Source organism: Neolamprologus multifasciatus, chromosome 16, assembly GCF_963576455.1.
Source record: "Neolamprologus multifasciatus chromosome 16, fNeoMul1.2, whole genome shotgun sequence".
Lineage (NCBI taxonomy): Eukaryota > Metazoa > Chordata > Actinopteri > Cichliformes > Cichlidae > Neolamprologus > Neolamprologus multifasciatus.
This window is the reverse complement of record NC_140454.1, coordinates 24,338,599-24,360,877: the sequence shown is the minus strand read 5'-3', so window position 1 is coordinate 24,360,877 and position 22,279 is coordinate 24,338,599. Positions and strand designations below refer to the sequence as shown.

Sequence of the window (22,279 nt, the reverse complement as noted above, 5' to 3'; positions counted from 1 at the left end):
AAACATTCATTCAAAAACACCATTGTATTTTCCAGTGCAATTGAATGGTCAAAATGAGGAACTCAGTCAAATCATCTCTATTTATACATTTATTTAGGTTAGGTTAACAGATTAATTGATTTTATTATAACACACACGCACACACATATATATCTATATCTATCTATCTATAGATAGATAGATAGATATAACATAATGTATCACACTGATTTTTTTCGTAATCTGGAATAATGTCTGATGATTTATTTTTAATATTTTCAGTGATTATTCTCTACTTATGTGACAGCAGGTAGTGACAGCAGGTAGTGACGCACAATGAGGCCGTGGCCTGACAGAAAGAATTTACACTGGACATAATTCAAACCACCCCAAGCCTTTAGCGGGGAAACTCAGTGCCTTTTAGTGGTGCATTGAGCTTAATGACAACTCAGGGGGAAATGTACATTAGCATACCAAATGCATCAAGGAGATTTCAATTATATCCTTTGTCGGAGCAGCATAAATAAAGTCTAATACAATGACTGTGTAGACAACAAACAAAACCCCAGGCATTTAAGTTCACCCATACTGTGTGATGTCTATTCAAACAAATGTAGATTTAACAGAACTGTGAATTGAAAACACAAACAGAAATAATCAGAGTGATCAAAGATGCTCTTGTTTGTAATTTTTGGAGACAGTGGATTAGTATGTCAAAGGAAGGACGAAGGACAATTCATTGTGACAAATGAGAAACAGGAAATATGGCCTTTGATCTATCCACATGTGCCTTCATTATGACTCTGTTGCTCTTATATCTGCTGCAAGCAATTTTCTTCCAATGCAACTGTCAAACTGTGCTCTCTTAAAAAAAATGCAAGGCATGACATCCTATGGTCATGACATGTCAGCGCTGATGCTGAGTGAGGTGGGATTAAATTCATCAGACAGACTTTGACCCGCTACCGGGGTACATACACACTCTGTTTCTCTCTCTCCCATTCCAGACACTCCCAATTAAGCCTGAAGTGCAATGCTTGTTAAACTAAAACCATCCTTTTCTGAAATGTCACAGTGTCTCCCTGCCGTGTGGCCCGTCTGTAAACAGCTCTGTTGCTGATGCCAGCTTGAACCCCCTGGTGTGTCTCCTCGTGTATGTTTTGTGAGAGCAAAATTGTCGCTTGCATTAACACACTGTTGTGAATGCTTGAGTGCATATTGGACTCGTTGTTGTTTTGTTGTTTGGTGTGCTCTATGGGTTGTATTTTTATATGTGTGTTTTATGTTATTCATTATGGGAGTCTTTGCCTTCCACCCACGCCCTCATTTGTGTGCATGTGTCTTTTATGTGAGTATGTGTGTACGTGTGTGTGTGTTTGACATCTCATTTGGTGGAGCTGACAGAGTGAAGGGTATGTGCTGTAATTGTTGTCGGACTGTCTTCATGCTGTAATTGAAAATGTCTTATTGGTGAAACTTTTGTCAAGATGTTTATATGAGCATGCCATTTAACATTAACACAGCTGCTCCTTTTACCTGTGCAATTACTTAAGTGTAGTCCACCTCTGACACTTGACGTAGAGCCAGTGCCATCCTGGAACTGGGTAAATTACCATACCAATTGCTTGGTATGAACAGCTTGTTCTTAAAACAATAGGGCGATGGATTTTTGAACTCAAACTCCATCCATCTATTCATCCATGGTATCCATGGTATCCAGCATCCATCTATGTTCCCAAGCTGCCTTCCCTTTGTGTTCTGTGTGAACTCCTATTTTGTTGGACTTTGTATCAGCCAACATAAAGGCTTGCTTTCCTTTCTTCGGCAAACAAAGCTTGACAGTCAGATATCCAAACCATCTCTACTGACTGCTTTCACTGGCAGATCTTCTTTGGAGGGAACTCATTTCCTGTTCATGATCCTATTCATTTGGTAACTATGAGGGCAGTAATGATAACTTTGAAGATAATCATCAGTTTTACCAAGGTACTTGAAGTCCACTTGAGGCAAAAATCCATCCTCTATCTTAAGCAGGAAATCTCTTTTTCAACAGTGTAAGCTGGACATCACTGCTTGATGTAGCCAACGATAGCAAAGATGTGATCCTGAGACCAAAGACAGAAGTTTGACATTGTATAGAGAGTAAGTGACATTACAGGCCCAATAACCAATTCTCCAGAAGCACCAGTTAGACATGCCTTTTCCAAGTCCATAAAACACATGTAGACTGGAGGTGTGTACCCTCTAATATTTAACCTCCTAAGACCCGAACTCTTCCATGGCATGCATTATTAATCTCTCTTTGATATTTGGACATTTTGGGACCTGATGAATGTGAAAACAAAGAATTACCAGATTTTTTTTAACATGATTTTTGTTTCTAAGAAAAATGAGAGCCACACATGAGGATATTCATTTAAAATTTCGATTGAACAGTGGCAGTATAATGTTCTCGTAAGTGGACATCAGGCCCTTGTAGAGCAAAATTGAGTATTTTGGTCTAAATAACCCAAAATGTGATGTCCACATATGTTGACGCCAGGTCCTAGGAGTATAAAGAGTTTGTCCGCTGTCTCAAGATGATTAACCTTAAAAAAGACAGGAAGCTTGGCTGGTTTATATTTAACAGATTATAAAGCAGTACAGGTTGGGTCACAAACTGTCACAGTATGTTGTGGTATTTTTATTTCAAAGGGTGTCCATTATTATTTGGGTGATGTGCTGTTCAGTAATTCTAAATGTATGCTGCACAACATTAGTTGTGTCCTAGCTTGCTTTTGCCCAATCATCAGAGGGAAGATTCACTGTACAACAACCTAAAACACAGGCAAACATATAAATAAAAGCACACAGACGCCCTGTGATTACATTATTCATAGCACTGCTGAGTGCTCTTACAGAGAGTCCGAAAACACACAATGACCTGCTGTACAACACTGAGTGATAACAGCATCAGCTAGATTGTCTTACACTGAGAGGGAAAGATGATGAAAGCTAAAGTGAGTGAAAGAGAGATGGAGGAGAGAGAGATAAAGAGAGACACTGAGAGACTGAGCTCTTCATCCAAGAAGATGTATGTGTGCTCTACTTGCATTCAGTCTAGTTGCCTAGAGTACTGCTAATGAGCAGGTGGGTACATATGTTATACATCATTAAATAACAGCCTCTTGTAATGCACAACAAGGACATGCCGAATGCACTCAAACATACACATATTAAATATTTACATCAAGAGAAAAAATAAGGTATAAATAAGACCATAAATAGATCAGCTTAGATGCAAATAGTAAATGGACTGGTTTTTACAGCATATAGTGCTTTTATATTCTAACTTAGTACATCCCTCATTCACCCAATAACACCATTCGTACAAGCACTTTTTTCTATGATTAAGTTTCTGTTTAACAGTCATGCACACTCGCCCTCCGATTCAGCATTTTACCGAAGGATACTCAAAGACTGAATTCAAGTTTACTCTATAAAGACCATTGCTTATTTCTACATATATGTATGGATATGGATATATATCATAATTACATCAATTTGACAAGATCCCCATCCCCCAGCAAATTTCACTTAAATTAAAAAAAAGCGTATTCTTATGCGTATGCATTTTTCATATACTTCACTTAAAGACTCGTTTCATTTGGCCATATAATATTCAGATTTAAAAACCTCAATTTTAAAGAACATTTTAAACCCATTTATATCAGTGCATATGTGGAAGAACATACAAGCAGTAATATGGGTTATAGACATTTATTAGCCTCAGTCTTACTGCAGCACACTGGCACTTCATCCAGGTAATGGACAGGAGATTAAAATACTGCTGTGATCAAATCCACTGAGTCTGAATGAAAGAAAAAGATTATTTGACTTAAGCTGGGTGGAGAGCATGTCTTTCATTCTCACCTAAGTGGAGTAAAAACATTTATTCAGGCTTTGAGCAGTTTATTTCTTCTTTGAGATGGCTGTGATGGACCGAGCAGTGAAGGAAACTTAGGCACAGGTTAAAGTCCAAAAAAAACATAATTGGTTAAATCATGCAAAAAGAATCAAAATCTTGGGCCCATAAAAGAGGTCAAAATAACAAAACTCTACTCAAAGTTGACAACACTACTGATAACTCAAACAAACTGACCTAACTTAATGAGACAAAGGGGAAACTTAAATAGTGGCTGATCAGCCCACAAAAAACAGGAGAAGGGGTAAAACACACAAAACCTAACTAAACCTAACATACTGAACTCCAATTCCCCCCCATGGTCCTGAGTTATGGCATGAACCAATTTGCAGTCTTCCTTTAAAGCTCGCTCCGCCCCTTTTCCACCTCTTGGCTCCTTAATCAAGGGACTGGAACAGCTGCAACTAAGGTAACTTAGAAAACAAAAGATTAATCATACATAACAGTGTAAACTAAAATGTGCGCACTTATTTTAGAATACAGTGTTATGTGGATATGTGAATTAACTCTAAACAAAAACCAGTTATTTATTGTCCTGTAAATTAATTCCTATATTTAAAGAAAGACAAATGTGAATGCGATGTTACTTATAAGCCTCTACACTAACATGGTGGGTATTACCACTGTGTGGCTGTAAGTGCAGCCATCACAATGGCTGAAGGTTTACATGGTTGTCAGATACTCCAGCTTCCTCCCACAGTCCAAAGATATTCATGGTAAGGCTAAATCTAAACTGAATGTAGGTGTGAATGTGAGCATGAATGGTTTTCTGTTTCCGTGAGTTAGTCGTGCGACAGACTGGTGACCTGTTGAAGGTGTACCCTGCCTCCCACCCTGAGGCAGCTGGGATGTGCTCTAAGCCCAAGCAGAAAGAAATGGATGGATGGATGTTTGCCTGATATCTGTGTATGCTATTGCTGTAGGGGTTATCAAAGGAAAACAATAATACAAAGTAATCTGCCGTGTACAAAACTTGAAGAAGATTTTACTGATCAACTGATCTCAGTCTGAGATCTGATAGATTTAAAAGATTCCATAATTTTTTTTATATATAACTTCCAATTTTCAGGAAAGGGACAGCTACACTTTCTTCCACTAAATAGTTTTGTTCCATCTTCCAGTTCTGTGCATAACATTTAGACTTCAGTGAAAGTGACTTCCTTTTAGCATGTGAAATGTTAGTTCTGCATTATAACAACAACTAGCAAACAAATAGATATGACAAAGACATTTATCCTATGCTTTTCACATACTTATGAATGGGATGCTACTGGAATCACAGGTTGTTCAACCTGGTCATATCTGCTACATAGGAAGGCAGCTGTTGCATTTAAACTACCAATTTGTTGTAAACTAACACTTGAAATATTACTTTAGCCAGCTACCTCAGTCTTCTCCTTCAATGCCTAAGGTGCTCTAGTGGCACTTTGTGTGGGGGCTTTTTAATAACTAAGCCTGTTTGAATGCTGGAACAATGAACAGGAGCTGCATTACAGGGCTGACATTGCAGTAAAATGCCATCACATTGCCCAAAGGGCTAGACTTAACCCAACTGTGAAATATGCTCCTTTGAGAGCAAGGGGTTTAGGATAAGGAGAGGAAGAAGGAAATTACTTTAATTTATTGTGCTTTAAGGGGCCAGCATCGATACTGATAGGTGGCAGTGTTGAGTCTGCTTATGTTTGTAAATGGCACTGAGCCAAAATGTCTGTTCTGGTTGATTTAACCCGCCACCTCAGGAGTCTTCTTCAATGACCAAGGTGCTTAACTACTTCTTGTGATTTTTATGTGACATGTAGTTCTTCCAAAGATTATATTCAAATCAGACTAAATGGCATGTAATGTAATTACATGTATTTCCCCCTATATTATATATATGTCAAAGATGAAAGGCACAAGGCCAACAGCAGGGATGCACCACATTACTCCTTTACCTCTTAAAGAAGAGATAAAGAAGAAGCCCACAAATCCATCACAAATTGTTCTTTTGCAATGTGTTTCCCAAAAGTTTTCAACAGCAAGTTTATCTGCCTCTGCTAGCTTTTTTTATCACTCAATTAACAAATAAGAAATATTAAAGGAGCAGAATGGAGAAATCATTTTAGGATAGACACACTCTAATCACAGCTGCAGTTTCACCCCTGGCCTGTTGATTATGATGCAGCTGCAAGTGCAGCTGGAAAGCCTCCCTGACCTGTGTCACAAGATGAATTGTAATCAACTGTGCAAGGACATCTGGTTCTGAATGGTGTGAGAAAACCAGCGAAATGTCTCAAAAGTGTTTTTTAAAAGGCTGTAGTATATGGTGATTATTTTCTGGAGGGAAACAAACATGTACAATGGCATCTAATTTGTGCCAATAGTTCTATAGATTATGCATCTTGATCATTCTGGTAAATCTTACATATTTTCTTGATCTTTACAAAACTCATTGCACAAGCTGGGATTACTTTTTAAGAGCCAGTGTCTTTTGTTAAACTGTGAATTCAGATCAGTTACTAATTTAAAATGTGTTCTATATCCATGATATTGTAGTATATTGTTAGTTCTTAGGATAAATATTAGTAGATGCTTTCATGCTTTCATTTGTTAAATGTATAAGGTTAAATTCCATATTATGGTTTTGATAAGTTGCAATTTACAAGTACATTAGGACACCTTTTAGATTGTGGATCTGTCTCCTTTGGATTATAGACATGTGTATCTGTTGACCTGACATCAGGACTTTACTTGGTTTGAAAAGAAGTCGCATTGGAACTTCTTGAAGGTAGCATTCCCAGTGAGCCGTGCTGTCAGTGATAACCCAAAGCTCATATCAGAGAGCTGAGGATCAAGCTGCTACCAAGCCAGCTGAGGTAATCTGTCACACCAAGGTAGCCACTGAGACAACGGGTGGTAGAATACAGATATACACAACAACATTCCTACACACATGACTCATCGCAACACACATAGACACATGTTCATTTCTCTGTATGTATAAAGCACTACGACACACACATGCAAAACACAATCCTAAAATCCTGTGGTGAAGCTTTGGTGCCTGGACCAGCTTTAACACTGGACCCAGTATGATGTTTCAGTTTATGACTGCTTTCTAAAGCTCCACTCATTATACTAAATTTTACAAGCACACAAATTACCACAACGAGATTGTCATGTTTGGATTTTAGCAGCTAGTAAGGAAAATATGTGCTTTTCACCAGAGCACATAGAAAAACACCTTTGGTTTCATAACCCTCTCAGTTTGTTTAAACTTTGTGTAAAAATAAACAGCCTACTCGCTAATCTTTCATAAAGCAAAACCAAAGTTACTGCAGAGTTTAGTTTTGTGAAAATGTTTTCATATGAATTTAAACCGTAGCCAAAGGGCAAAAAACACTGAAATTTTTCAAAAATTGCTTTAAAAAAGCCCTAAAATTAGAATGCATTTGATAGAAAAACAACAGACTAACAGAAAAATATACATTTTTAAGCTGCTGAAAAAGACACTCTCTTTCTCTAGCTCACACAAACACATACAAATACAGCCTTAGATAGCATCAGGTCCTCTCACTGCTACCATAATAACATTCATAATCATTCAAAACCTTTCACGTGACTTCACCTCTGTTATCTGAGAAAATTAGCAGCTAGTAAAAATGGTAAGACAAAGGACAAAAAATTATGGGTAATGAGTCCAAATGAATAGAGAAGGTCAATAACGGTTAATAGGTTAATAGGAAGGTTAATAAATAAAAATAACAATAACAACAATAACATTATGCAATTGTTTGACGTTTGAACCAGCAAGAGTGAGTATGTACATAGACTGTGGGGACTAGAAAGCATTCTCTAGTTGTTGCATGTGATGGTACAATGGGAAGTAAATTGTACTGAAGCACTCCAGGTTTCATATCATCATCTGTCCACATTGCTTATCTTTCTGACTGGTGGATGCATCAATACTTATGTCAAATACATCAAACAGAAATATGACTTAGAATCACACTGACTGTCTTACCATCTTGATAAACAAATGGTGTAGAAATGAGGCAAGTACAATAGCACAAAAGTTAGAATAGTGCACGTTTCTACATGTAAATATTCGTATTTCCTGACTGTATAATCGCAATGTGTATATATATATATATATATATATATATATATATATATATATATATATATATATATATGTCCCCTATTAAATTATTATATGTTGTAAATAAACATTGATGGTAAAGTGGTCTTATTGAAATTACTGCTGTTATTTGCATTTAGGTGAAGTCTGAGATTTATTATCATTCTGACCACTTGAGAAAGAGAAATGTAGGAAATAATTTAATAAAGGTGGGTTTAATTAAAGTCAAGGTTTGGTAAGGACATTTAAGTAAAAGCTAATTAAGAACCAAGAACAAAACATTAGTAATTAAGACAGTCTAAAAACAAAACAAGCCTGCTAACAATAACCCATGGGCAAAGCATTCACCTGCAGGGTTCTCATAACCCTACAGCAGCGTCACCTTCACCATCAATTCTTTTTCTTTCAGAGCCTTGGAAAGACTGACTAAAAACGTCTTTGAGTTCAAAAAATGCTTCACTGAGAAGAATGAAAAGCAAGTTAAAATATACAAAACTTGTAAAACTCACCAACACATGAACCATCAATCTCCTCATACCCAACGCTACAGACACATCTTCCCAGGGGAACCAACCAGTCTCCATCAGCTCCACAGAACAGTTTGGGTGTGTCTCTTTCTTCAGCATGGTCAACACAGGCCCCCCTCACTTCCACCAGTGAAGAAGAGTCCACACGGGGCACTGTGTCTGGAAATGAGGCCAGGTTCCTCAGTGTAAATGGACATTTCTTATAGTAAACCCTCACAGAAACTAATGCAATGCAAGCGCCAATGTCCTGGAAAGCCAGATAAAAGCCTTTCCTGTTTATGGGTCCCACCTCCCGCACCTCCGTATTGAGCTTGAGGATCCGATCTCCAAGATCCATCTGAGTAAAGCTCTCATCAGCAGCAATGGTGTCAATCTTGGTGTACTGCGCAGGCCTGAACTTGACACCGTGTGCTTCATCTGTCTCATGATAGAATAGATTGAAGGTCTCCTTGCAGGTGCCAGACACCCAAGGGATTGAGTTACAGTCGCGCAAGGTGAAGCGGAGCTCCACATAGACCTTCTGGGCTGCCTGTCGTGAAATCCAGTTGGAGCGAAGCCAGTTGTTTTGGTTGGGCTCCATCACATTGCAAACCTGGAAAGTATGGATGGGTCGGTTGTGCTCGTCCATCTCTGTGATTGCATCCCACTAAAGGAAAAATAATAAGAGCGTAGAGGGTTGGAGAGAGAGGAGGGAAGAATGGGTAAAAAGGAGGGAAGAAAAAGAAAGAGTTAGTATTAATTCAAGATCTGCTAGCAGGCCTCACAGGTCATAGCATTCCATACAAAACATGGACAAAATTAACAACATGGTTGTGCAATATTAATTTAGTCCCAAGTAGGGATGGGTACCGGTATCCGGTGCCATCATGGCACCGGTTCTGACATAAACGGTAGTAACCAGACCGAAAAGCAGCGCGCATTTCGGTGCTTTATTTCGGTGCTTTTTTTTCCTGAGCTGTGATACACTTTCTTCTTCCTTACATTTCTATTGGCGGTTGGCAAACAACTGAAAGGTGCATTACCGCCACCAACTGGTATGGAATGATACACTTTAGATTCTAGCCAATCATTTTACGTTTTGAGGATAGTAGGCGGGTCCAGGTACGTACGTTCTTTTAGAGCAGAGCTACAGATTAAAAATGCCCAAGGCAAAGCGGTCAAAAGTCTGGCTGTACTTCACAGCAAAAGATGCAAACTCAGCAGCCTGCAACAAGTGCTTTAAGCTGATACTGTCAAAGGAGGTCACACTTTAAATCCGATGAACCTAGCCCTGCCAGTGTAGCAGAAATGATGATGGCAGCAGCAGCCGTTCTTCTCTGCGTGAGTAGCTTAATGTTGTTCGTGTGTAATTTACGTTGAGTAGGCTAACCGCGTTATTAAATTAATGCATGTAACGTGAACTAGCAAACACCATCATAGCTACATGCGGCTGTCTTCTTGTTTGATGTCAGATACTCCCTTCACCCTGGCCAAAAAGGCTAAAATGACCGAAGAAAAAGTGGAAAACAGCTAAACATGAGAGGTTTTTGGACAAAGTTTGTGTTTTTTCCATTGTTTAAGCACTGCTTCCAGCCCAGAGTGATACCATATATGCCGTATACCTGCAGAAAAGACTAACATTGTTATCTTTTTACAAAAAAAACAGCTGAACATGAGAGGTTTTTGGACCAATTTTGTGTTTTCCATTCTTTAAGCACCGGTTTGGGCACCGTTTAAGCACCGGCACCGTTTCAAAAGTACCGGTTTGGCACCGGTATCGGATAAAACCTAAACGATACCCATCCCTAGTCCCAAGTGTGGCACTGAACTACTAGTCCCAAGTGTGGTCATTTCAAATCCCAAGATTGATGCTATACAGAGCACAGACGCAATCTGGAAATTATAATAGCTTCCTGCTTCTTTCTGCTTCTTTATGAGACACTTTGTTTATATTAGACTGTATTCAAACCAAATTTGGACAGTAACACATTTAGTTCCTTCAGTGGGCTGGTTTCAGTCATTATGCAAATGTACTGTTTATAAGATTGGGGAAACCTGCAGTCAGCTGAGACTGAAGAAGTCACTTGGATGAGTGACGAAACGTTTCTCCCACAAAACGCTACGTCCAGATGAACAGAATCAACCTTTGGAGAACACATTTAGTTGTTCAGATATTCTTCTCTGGATTAAGGTTAAAGAGAGTGCCAGCATAGCAGACCATCTCAGTCCATACCACATTCAAGTAAAAAAAAAAAATAAATTAACAAACTAACAATTTGTTTTCCTCATATTCCTAGAGGTAGGTTTTCTCCTGGTATGATGTCGAGCTCCAGCTGCCTAGTCATCAGCTCTGCAACTCCCAGGTCACATGATTAGGGAGCATTGCAGCTTTGCAGGGTCATTAGGTTACCTGTCCCCATGTTGATGGGAAAGAAGTTAATGGGGGGTTTTAGCCTCCTGGTCCTGCAGCGCTCTCAGGTTTTATTAGAGTGGGGACTGGCTACATGGGCGACCCCAAAACCACCCAACATCGACCTCAAAGAATCAAATTACCTGCCTGGGAAAAAAGGGCTCTCAAATCAGTTCGCTTACAATGCAGCGTCAGACTCTCCACGAGCTGCAGAGTTTGCCCTTTTGTGTGTGTTTGTGTATGTTTGTGTGTATGAGGTTTATATTTAGACTCATATTTACGCCACTTACCTCATAGGTTTTACTGTATATGACGATATATGGGATCTATTTTTACCCATCGCTGCTGCCGCTACTACTCCCATTACTTTGCATACATTTTCCTAGATGAAACACTTATGCATGCATACATAATTTTCAGACATCGGAAGCTCAATTCGGTCACTGTGACTTCTCCAATGAACCTTGCTTGTGCATTGCAGTATGCACAGCTGTCTACTTCTTTGAGTCAAACACTAAAATCAACACTGTTTTCAGAGATGTGAGAAATATGCTCGAAGGTATGGAAGACCATGTATAAAGCTTTTAATTACCAACACATTAACATAAGTAATTTGACTACATCAAACATACACACGTTTCATGTTCCCTTTCTTGGGTCTGGGGGGAGAGATGCCTGTTCTAAACGAGGGCTGGAAAATAGCTCGTTTATAGGCAAACAAAATCCGGAGGGTTGAGATAGCGCTGGTGGTTAATTTACCAATACTATTTGCCTGATAAGCTTGCACATTTAATAAGCTGTTTTTTCACTTAGATAAATATTACCTCTTGATGAGAGTAGTAATCAAAGCCTAATGTTTGCTCTCACATACTCATTATCCTTTTTAATAACATGTTCTAATTCAATCATCCAAAGACAGCAGGTTTTAATCTGCTCCTCGCTCAAGGTGTAAACGTAGCATTGCAGTCAAACAAATTGAGTTTGATTAAATGTGATGTTGCCATCAAAAGTACACACTAAATCCAGCTGGACAAAGTGTTTCTGTTGGGGCAAGGCATAAAGATAAAAAACAAAAACAAAAAAACAGAACATGAAATACTTAAAATATTGGCATGAAAATATTTCCATGAAGAAGCTGAAATGAGAAAAAAATCTAAATATAAACAGAAAGAAATAACTTTGAAAGAAAAATATGGAGAAATGCAGAAATAATAACAACTGACTTGGAAAACAGACTAACAGATAAAAAAGAGAAAACATGGATCATTAGCTTCCATATATAAAAAATGTAAGTAGACATATGGAGTTTACTCTTTGTTAAGTCCATATGGATTCACTGGGATTTCAAAGCTTTCAGATATGATTTCAGAACCATCCTTTGTGATAAAATCTATGCCATGGCTCCAGACAGAGGAAAGCCTGTTAATGACTCCTTTGGGATAATCAACAAACTGAGCACCAAAGGACTATGGAAATGCATATGGAAATTTTTTTCTTTCCTAATACCCACATTTTTTTACTAATGCTAGGTGACTGCATCCCATTATTCTCCCCTTGAAGAGAGGAAATATTTAATCAGTTACTTTTTGTTGTCTGTCTGACGTTACTGTCAAATTTTGTGTGATAGTAGAAACTAATAATAACTCGAGCTGATTTAATTTTGGTGAAGATTGGGTCAAGGTCAGAGTCACAACAAATTTCAAAATCAGTGAAAAAGCTTACCCACATTTTTTTATGAATCATCTTTAAATTTCACAACAATATACTACTTATTTGAACTTGATCATCATTGTTAGATCTCAGGGACAACCTTCACCTTAAAAAACCTCGACAAAAAACGCATCGAGTGATATCATATGAAAGGGTATGGGGAGAGCTGTACAGCACATTTTTGGTTTCTTCAATACAATACCCAAACGACATAACAATGACCAATGATGCCATAAAAGGCTGATGTCATCGTATTGCAATAAAACATCATTAAAACACTAAAGTTTTTGTATAGTCCTTGTCTTTCTGGGGAGTTACATTCCCTGAGTGCTCTTGTTTAAGAATGGTACACTTGATGCTGATGGCGAGCATCTTTCTGATTCAAGGTCTAGTGATTTAAGATATTATACAAACCATTCTTACAGTTTTCTTTTCTTTCTTTCTTTCTTTCTTTCTTTCTTTCTTTAATTCTTTCTTTCTTTCTTTCTTTCTTTCTTTCTTTCTTTCTTTCTTTCTTTCTTTCTTTCTTTAATTCTTTCTTTCTTTCTTTCTTTCTTTCTTTCTTTTGCCACTGAATAAACTACAGATCATGAGGAGTTTGCTCATTTACCACTGGCTGTTGGAATTTCTGAAATCTTTTGTTGGGATGTCAGCAAATGGTGTACTTGCACTGGCCCTGTACGTGCTAGCATGCACTAACACTGTGTCTAAGAATCAGACTGCTGAGATAAACTGTGAGCATGCTCCAGTTTGTCTCAACATTTAAACTGTTTTTCATGCTGCCCTCTCTTTCATGCACACTTTTAAAAATCACCTTTTTTTGTAGAACATAATAAGGCTAATATATGATGGTTTTAAAGTGGTAAAACACTGTCCTGTATCATGTCTCACAAATCCTGCCAATTATTTAACAGTGATTTTCATGGAGCCATCTGTTACTAAGGAAGTGCTGAAGTTCCATGTTTGAGTAGATGTATACTAGGGTTGTGCCACATTATATACATTTTAACATAATAAAAATCATGTTATATTGTGATATCATTGCTACAGCAATCCATGCGTTTTCATTTCTTAAAGACAAAGGACACAGACGAGACAACAAGACAAACCCTGACATCAAGAGCCATGTGTCAGCCTTTCTTCATTCATGAGCTCCTTAAAGTAGTCCTTCCATCTCCTCAACGCACTCTCTTAATTAGTGCATTTCCATCTCTACCCTTACCCTAATGCACTGTGCATCCTTTCCAGCTCAATCTCTCTGCCTAGCCAAGCCATATAAGTCCTTTTCCTGCAATGTACAAGTGTCAATAAATGTTCAGTATTCTTTCTCTATGTCAAACAAACTATACTTTGACAGTGTTTGAGGATGGTACAGATCATCCAGTGTGATTAAAACCCTATGCATAGTTTAAAAAGGATAAAGAATCGTCAACAAACATTTATGACTCTTTTTTTTTTTTTTAAACTTTCTGTCACTCATATTCGAGACTGATGCCCAGCTTACTCTGGTTCTTGCTCTAGCATTTAAAGTTGCTGATTCAATCATCCCTTCGGCTTTACCTTAGAGGAGCAACTGGAGAAACCCAAATTATACAGGATAACGCTTTGTCCTAGTTTAAAGGGTTTACACGTTTGGGATTTTATGTGACTATACCAATGGCTTCTAGCTCAAACCTAAGAAAAACATGTAATTGTTATTTGGTAATTTGACACAATAATGTATTTGTCAGAATTACTAAAACTAATAAACACCTTCAGGCTTTGTAAAGTCTCATTTATGTTAAGGATAAGGATGACATTTGAAGTGGTGTTAAGTGAAGACCCATGTTAAGTGTTGAACAAGTCAGCGACCCATTAAATGTTAATGTATTATGTGTAAATACATGGCTTTAGTGACTGCTAAAAATGACAATTGAACGAGTTCTTTGTGTATGCTTGCACACACAAAGAGAGCAAGGTCAAACATAGCCCTCAGTCTCTCTGAGCAGGATATTTTTATAGCACACCAAGGCACTTCTTTCCTGATTGGACTCACGGTAACAGCTAATATTTCATAAAATATAAAATCCTTTCTATCAGACAGGATTTTTAATGGGGAATTATTGAACAAGAGACATGGGACTGAGGAAGAAAATAGAAAGCAGCAAAGAGAGGACAGACAAAGAGTTAAGAGTTACAAATGTGTGGTGTTCAGGAGATTTAAAAAAACTACTAGAGTTAGTGGCCAATGAAATGAGCCTGAATGGCAATGTAGATAAATCAAAGTGTCCAGTGACTGAAAGATTGAGGCAATGATATCAGAGCGATTCATCTCAGAGGGGCAAAACAATCCATTGTGATAGAAACACACAGCTGTTGAAATCCCCAACTAAACACCATTCACAGCTGATCCACAAGACCTCCAAGACTTTGACATTTTGTCAGCTAACTGATAATGTCAAGCAGCTTTGTGGTGGCAGCACTTTAAAATAAGTCGCTAGAGATTTGCATTGTGAAGCTGGGAAGCAAAGCAATAACATTTATTTCCTCTTAATTATTTCAAATTCCAGTGACAGCGTTGCCCCTTTGGGCCAAAGCCTGCAGTCCACTCACCACCTGCAATCCCCATCCACACTCCACTTTATTACTGTGTGTGCTGCTGGTTTGTAATCTCACTGTTGGATGGCTTCTTTTTCAAAGTGCCAAACTTTAAGTCTTGGTTGGACACCTCACTACCTTGCCATCCAGCCCTAACATGCATAATTGAAAAATGGCCAGAAAATGTGGTTGATTGATTGCAGCCTGGGACCAAGGCCTTTACAGCCCATCTCTCTCACCCATGCAATCAAGCCAGTCATTTTACTGGCCACTCGCCTGGGGGTGAGCTCCTTTTATTAACACTGTGAAATCCAGAGCCCTATTGAGAGTTACACTTTTAACTACAGTGTCATAACCAGCTTGGCTCATCTTCACTTGAAATGAAATATTTAGTGATCCTAAACATTCCCACTACTCGGTTGGATTTGAGCCTGTAAAGAAAAAAAAAAAAATTAAAGACTATTTTAAAATCCAAAGTCCCACTGTGTGAATGATGTGTTATGACCAACTTTAAAAGACTTAATGATTATAATACTGACATTGGGGCAGGTTAAAGAGCAATGCTTAAATGAGAAGATTAACTTCTTTTTTAGATTTGGTTAAAAACATAGTGGAGTTTTCCGAAATACATTTAATATATGTAGAATCTAAGAAATACTTCCAATTTATTTTCCATATATTCTTTATCTCTCGTAAGCATAACACATACTGTGGAAACACAGCAAGGCACTAAGGAGATTTTATTCAGAGCACTTAGGTGCTGCGCATTTTGTAAGTGTGAACAAACCAAGTAGTGGGAGTTAAGTGGCCACTGGAGATAAAACTAGCAGCTCTTACACAAATACCATGAGATGGTATCTGTGCATGTGTAGAATTGTAGAAATTTCCTAACTAACATAGACACAGATTCAGATTCAGTCACACAAAAATGTACAGCCTCAACTCCAACGACATGGAACTTACCAAATTTAAGAATTCTTAAATATATTCTGGAAACATAAGAAGCATTTCAGTGACTAAATAATTAACAAATTAATAAATTCAGTCCAATCTATCATGCTAGGACGTTGCAGGGGGATCTAAATGATTTCAGGGACAAATAACAAAAGTCACATGGGATCCAAACAAGACCCTGACATTAGAGTGAATACGCAGGTGTTCACCTGGGCCACAGGAGACTGTATCTGAATAAATATTCAAAATGTATAACTAAATGTCCTGTTGCCTTGCTCTTTCTACACAGAGAAAGCATTGATTTTGCTGGATGAATGCTGCCCACACACACGTACAAAAAAAACGCACACTGTGTCAGAGGAGTTTGGAGCCGATGTTTCTAGTCTCCAAAGACTCCTCTGAATTACAGCAGAGATTGGCAAAAAATGGAAGTGAAAGAGAAAACTGGCCAACATATACACCTACAAGAAGTTATATTTAGTTACATCATTTCTTCGACACATTTTCATTTCTTTTCTTGTCCAAACATCTCAATGCAAAGCTTTATAAGACACGCATTACAGTAAGTAATTGTCTCGCTCCCTCGTGTTTCTCTCTGTCTTGTGAAAGAAACTTTTAAATCTGGCTTTTAATAAAAAAGTTTTTTAGTTTACTTCCTTAAGAAATAAACAGTCACTTTACAGTGTATCCACTGATTTTTTTCTTTAGGGACAAGAAGTGATCAGCTGTTTTGGCAGAAACAAATCTGATTAAATTCCTATAACAGATTGTTTGGTGCTTTGTAAGAACCACACTGTTTCTTGAGGTTTGCCGGTTTATTTGCCGGTTTATTTGCAAATGCTGTGAAATTTAATAACATATAATGTTTCTCTTCCCTCTCCTTCCCTCTCTTAATGCCTTACATCTTAACAAATTACTTTGTGTTTCTCTTTCTGTTGTTTTGTTTCTTCTGCCGTCCCTGTGCTCTTTTATTCTCATGCACTCACCTCCTATGAATGTGTGTGTTCGTGTTTTGCCACTGTCACTTGGATTGAGAGATTTATATTTAATTGTAGAGCATCCCTCTGCAATGGATGAAAAGACACCACCACCACCTCCCACACACACACAGCAGTAATAGTTATTAGAGAGATGGATGAAGAGTCTTAGCTCACTAGGGAACATGATGGCAGATATTTGATGTTAAGAAAAAAGGCACAATAAGAGGAAAGTAAAACAACTGAAAAAGTAAAAAAGTAAAAAACAACAGTACAAATGATTATTTTCAGGCTATTTTTAACATGTGAAAGTTAATAATTACTGGCTGAAGCTGCAAGATAAGTGAATAAACTTTTCTCCCCCTTCCCAGTCTAGTCCTCATTTAGTCTCAGAAGCTAGAGTTAGCATTTTTCTATATTGAAATCACCTCATTAGAACCAACAGCAGGTGAATTACTCACAAAATTATGTTTGCATAATATCTGAACATCTTTCCAAATTTATCTTGCACAAACAGAAAAACAAAATTGGTGTATAGCGTAGAAGTATAGCTAACCTGGCGGCTGCACTGCCCCACATTCAGACCACATCTTTGCACTTTTGTCTGTGTGTATGCATGAGGAGAAAAGTGTTTTGTGTATGTGTTCACATAGTCTATCTCTGTGTGTGTGCATTAGGAGTTGTCTATAGAGGGCTCATTATGGACAAGTGCCCAAGCTTAATTTGGGAGATTCCGTCAATATCTGGCAACCTCAGTGGGCCATTGTACTCAACTGTGTGTCAACAAGAAAATCAATACTTTGATTGGAGAATTATGGAAACTGATTTCCACTGTGTACTTTAAAACGTCCAGTTAAATTACTGATTGTGTGCCAACAAGGAATACTGGCAATACTTGCCACTGAACAAAAAACTGCTTAACAACACTGGACATGTCATAAAATATTTTATATTGACACTGTAGAGGAAATGAAGGAGCTGTGCTATTTTCCATGTGATTTCCTAGTGGTGCAACTATTTATCATACCTACGTAGTCAATAGTAATAATGTTAAGTGTGCATCATGACTGTTCTCATTTCCTTGTTATCTTCTTGTCAATGATTTTCAGATATGCAGTGGGAGCTCAAACCTTATAAGACATTACTTGGCAAATGTGCGTGTAGGAATGGAACTCACTCAAGAAAATTAAATGGTCTTTAACCTTCCAGCTCATCAACAGGATGTTCGTGAGGTGTCACTATAAGCAAGTGGACATACTGTGGTTTCCTTCTGCATCCTTTACCCAGGTAATACTCTTGTCTCACTTAAACAGACTGTTTCCAGTAATGAAAATCAATCTGAAGGGGACTAACTCCTTTTGCGTGCTGTGTGAGAACAACTTAGGACAGTGTTTAATGTTGATTCTTCTGACGTTCATGCGAGAAAACAGATTTTCTGTGTAAAGTATAAATCGTATGATCGTACAATGTACATAAAACATCAAAAACAAAACACAGAATTGTACTAATACTATTATTTACTAACAGATATTTTCAGGGATCTCGTGTCGTTTTGTTGTTGTCACATCTAAAGTGACAACAGCCTCTTTTCATTTTACAATAAGGCACCATTCATTTGGACTGGTTCACTGTGTGAGTGGCAATAAACTGAACAACCACTGTTCAGATTGCGGATAAGAATTAGTATAAAGTAAGGTGTTTTCCCCAAAACCCACTTGTAGTAATGGATAAATGACTATAAGAAAGAAATCCAACATCCACCCTAGCAAACACCTTGGCAATAAAATATCTTCTATAGAGATGCGCAGTCTGATGAGGGCATCAGATATTAGTTGGATGCAGGCTTAAACAGCTGGACCGGTTATCTGGGACATTTTTGTGGCTCGATAGGATCGGTCTATTTAATCCCACATTATTCTTTGTTCTATTTGCAGCATTTTGTGACTTTACTGAGAGCTATCGCTGTGGCGCTCTGCTTGTCAGCTTTTCTCTCTTTATTTCATTTGTTATATTAGACTCAGCAGTTGTTGATAAACTTTTATGATAGCTTTTACGGGAGGTTAACAAGTTGCTGAAAACTTAATTAGTATTATCTTTGCCTAATCTAGTGAAAAGAGGAAGAGAACTCTCAGAAAAACAAATGACAGCAAAGCACGGCAGAGATTTTCACACTGAACTGAGATGACACAAATTCGAATAAACTAATTTGCTTTTTCTTTGTCACAGTATTACTGAATATTTTTGTATTACATAGCACTTGTATTCATTTCAATATGTATTTATTTGTTATATTTTCTCCCCCTCCTGCTGATGTAAGACTCCTCTAACAAGACTGAGCTGTCATGTTTTTAAATTTCAACAGAGGAAAGAGGCTTTTATTTTTTTCCTCTTTCTCGAAGGGTGCTTTCACCCCGAAGCATCATGGCTGTCTCATACAAAGACCAAATGGGATTGCCATTTTCATGAGATCATTTCAGCGGGTTGTAGAGGCCAGTGCTCAGAAAGGCAGAAAACCAGCCATCATCCTTGATTACAACACCAACAAAGCAGGTGTGGATGAGAGGAGAGAAGACCAGCCTGCTGGTCTCTTGTCATATAGCACAACATAATAGATATCACCACCTAGAATGTCAATTTGATATGTAGGGAGCTAAACTCTGAACCTAAAACTAGAGGACATGCCAGAGCTACTGGAGACTGCTTGCATGGAAGGAGCAAAAGATGGACGGAGATTCTACTTTTTTTTATATAAGTATATATAAATATCTCTTAAATCAATATAAATATAAATAAATACATATAAGGAAATATAATATGTCATATAGAAGCATATACTGTAATAATTTCAAATGTGGTTTAGCTCAATTATTTTTAGTAACTCAGTTTGCAAACAGAGGCCAACATTGTTACCAATAGTTCTGTTCCCCCACAAAATACAATGAAATCTGCCCCCAAAATATGAGTCACCTGCTGCAGTGACCCCATCTGCTGATGCGTACCCTGCCTTCTGTATGATTGAAACCACTGATTCATAAGTTGGACGTATTTTTGATCAAGTTCTTCTTAGATATCTGTTTGACAGTGTTTTTTAGTGAGTGATTAATCAGTTAAACCGAGAAAGGCCAACATTACTCTTCCACACAATCGCTCTCAAACACAGTATCCCGTTGCCTGTCAACCGCATGCACCTAAATCAATAGGAGCAATAGAACAGCGGTGAGCAAATGAAATCCAAAGACCCCATGCTCCTTTCATTCTTGCATCCATCACAGTGGAAGGGTAGTGAGAAGGGTGGAGCCAGTGCTCCGCAATCTGTCATCCCTGTTGTGCTCTCACAAAAAGGCATAGTGTTGGTCATGTCCTGAGTGATCCAAGTCGAAGATAGAAAGTAAAGACAGAGTTCAAACTGTGTAACATCTGGAAGACTGCTGATGTTGGGTTAATGCATGGAAGTCATGTCTAGTTACTCTGTCTTGTGATATTTTTTTAAAGACAATGGATTACACCTAAGTGTACGGTAGTTCAATGCAGTCTTGCACACATAGGTTGTATAGTAGTCACGATCGCTAACCTATTGAGTCATGTTTCTGAACATGTACAGTTATACAGGGTTTTTTTCTGAGCTCGGTTTTTTAGCAGACAGGTGTCATATGTAGCGAATTGTACCCATGTATACAAAATGAAAGGCCAACACAAAAACACATTTGGAGGTTGAAGGGATTTGGTAGTGAAGCGAATCATCTCATAGCTAACACAAATCCAACACATTTGCTAAAATCCCAGATTTGTTTAATTAACCAGTGTGTTGGTGTAAAGATGCAAAATTACAAAGAAAAAAACAAACAAAAAATCTGTCATCTTTCAATTGCTTTGGTTTTGGTGAATATAGGCTAACTCTTAGACTATTTACACTTTTTAAAATGGGCACAGCTCCACTTTAACAACCTTCTCTGGACAAGTAATAAAAAAGTAAAGAGAAAAAAGAAGACGCTTCAGCAAACTGAGTAAACCATCTCAACACAGTCAGACCAAGGCAAACAAAACCGCCCGCTTCTTAAACTGCACCACCAGGGTTATTACACTTTTTGCCCTTTGTGTCACTGTGAACGATCTTTTCACAGTATGCTTATACACACTTTGGGGTTTGAGGTAAACAACACAATGCTATGTTAGGGCACTGCAGGCACGAGAGAAAGAAGAGATAGCAGTTTCAAATTTCTACGTGTATTAAAACTGCCAGTGTCTGAAATATTGCACACAAGGTAAGACAAGAGGGGAGAGAGAAACTGAAAGACCGAAGAGAAAGAGCAGTTACACTGTATATGGTAACTACACCACAAACCAGATCAATAAGTAAACTCACTATAAGGTTTAATTGATTTCCACATAATACAACTGTAAAAATGAGTGTGGCTTGTAAATTCCATTGTATGCCATTAGAAAGAAATTACAGTGGCTGGTTGTGGTTGTCATTTAATGTGAAATTGAAAAGATGAGACGGTTGCCAAAGCTGCATGCTTATATGTTCAATATATATCACTCTCCCACTACCTTATGTCTTTATTTCTAACTGTTATTATAGCACCTATTACAGCTCCTATTATGGCTCTTGAAGGTCGTAATCTAACATGTGGCCATGCCAGCTATAAGTTACTCTTTCAGCTGTTTTATTACAAATATTAAGGATGAAAAGCTCTATCTGTACTCTTTTATTTGATGAGAAAAAAACATTTTTGTATTTTACCACGCTGGAATTCTTCAAGTCCAGAGTCAAAGCGAGTCACCGCAGTCCTTTAAGAAAGAAGAGCCCTGAATCAAACACTGTGCTGAAGTGTCCTCGAGAAAGGTAACATTTTTGAGGTCTTGGTGTGCTGCTAAATGGGGCCTCTGAACTCCCATTTGAGACATGTAGTGCTTCACTTTAGAGCTACAGTGGAGATGCTAGCTTTTAAATTTTGTCACGTCTTCAGCAGGATCTGCAATATTTTCTTAAAAACTCACATTTACTTTTAAATAGCTTTAAAATGCAAATAATCAAAAGGACTTCCTCCTTTGATGCAACAGGAAAAAAAAATCTTGTTT

At 37.9% G+C, this 22,279-nt stretch overlaps 1 protein-coding gene across 1 annotated transcript in view; it reads right to left on the bottom strand.

The window, feature by feature from the left end:
• LOC146500877 (ephrin type-A receptor 6-like) overlaps window positions 1–22,279 on the bottom strand; it is a 185,281-nt gene that overhangs the window by 127,471 nt on the left and 35,531 nt on the right. The window contains exon 3 of the mRNA XM_085136581.1: window positions 8,573–9,236. Within this exon, the coding sequence (XP_084992707.1) occupies window positions 8,573–9,236 (664 nt within the window). The remainder of the gene's footprint in view (window positions 1–8,572; window positions 9,237–22,279) is intronic.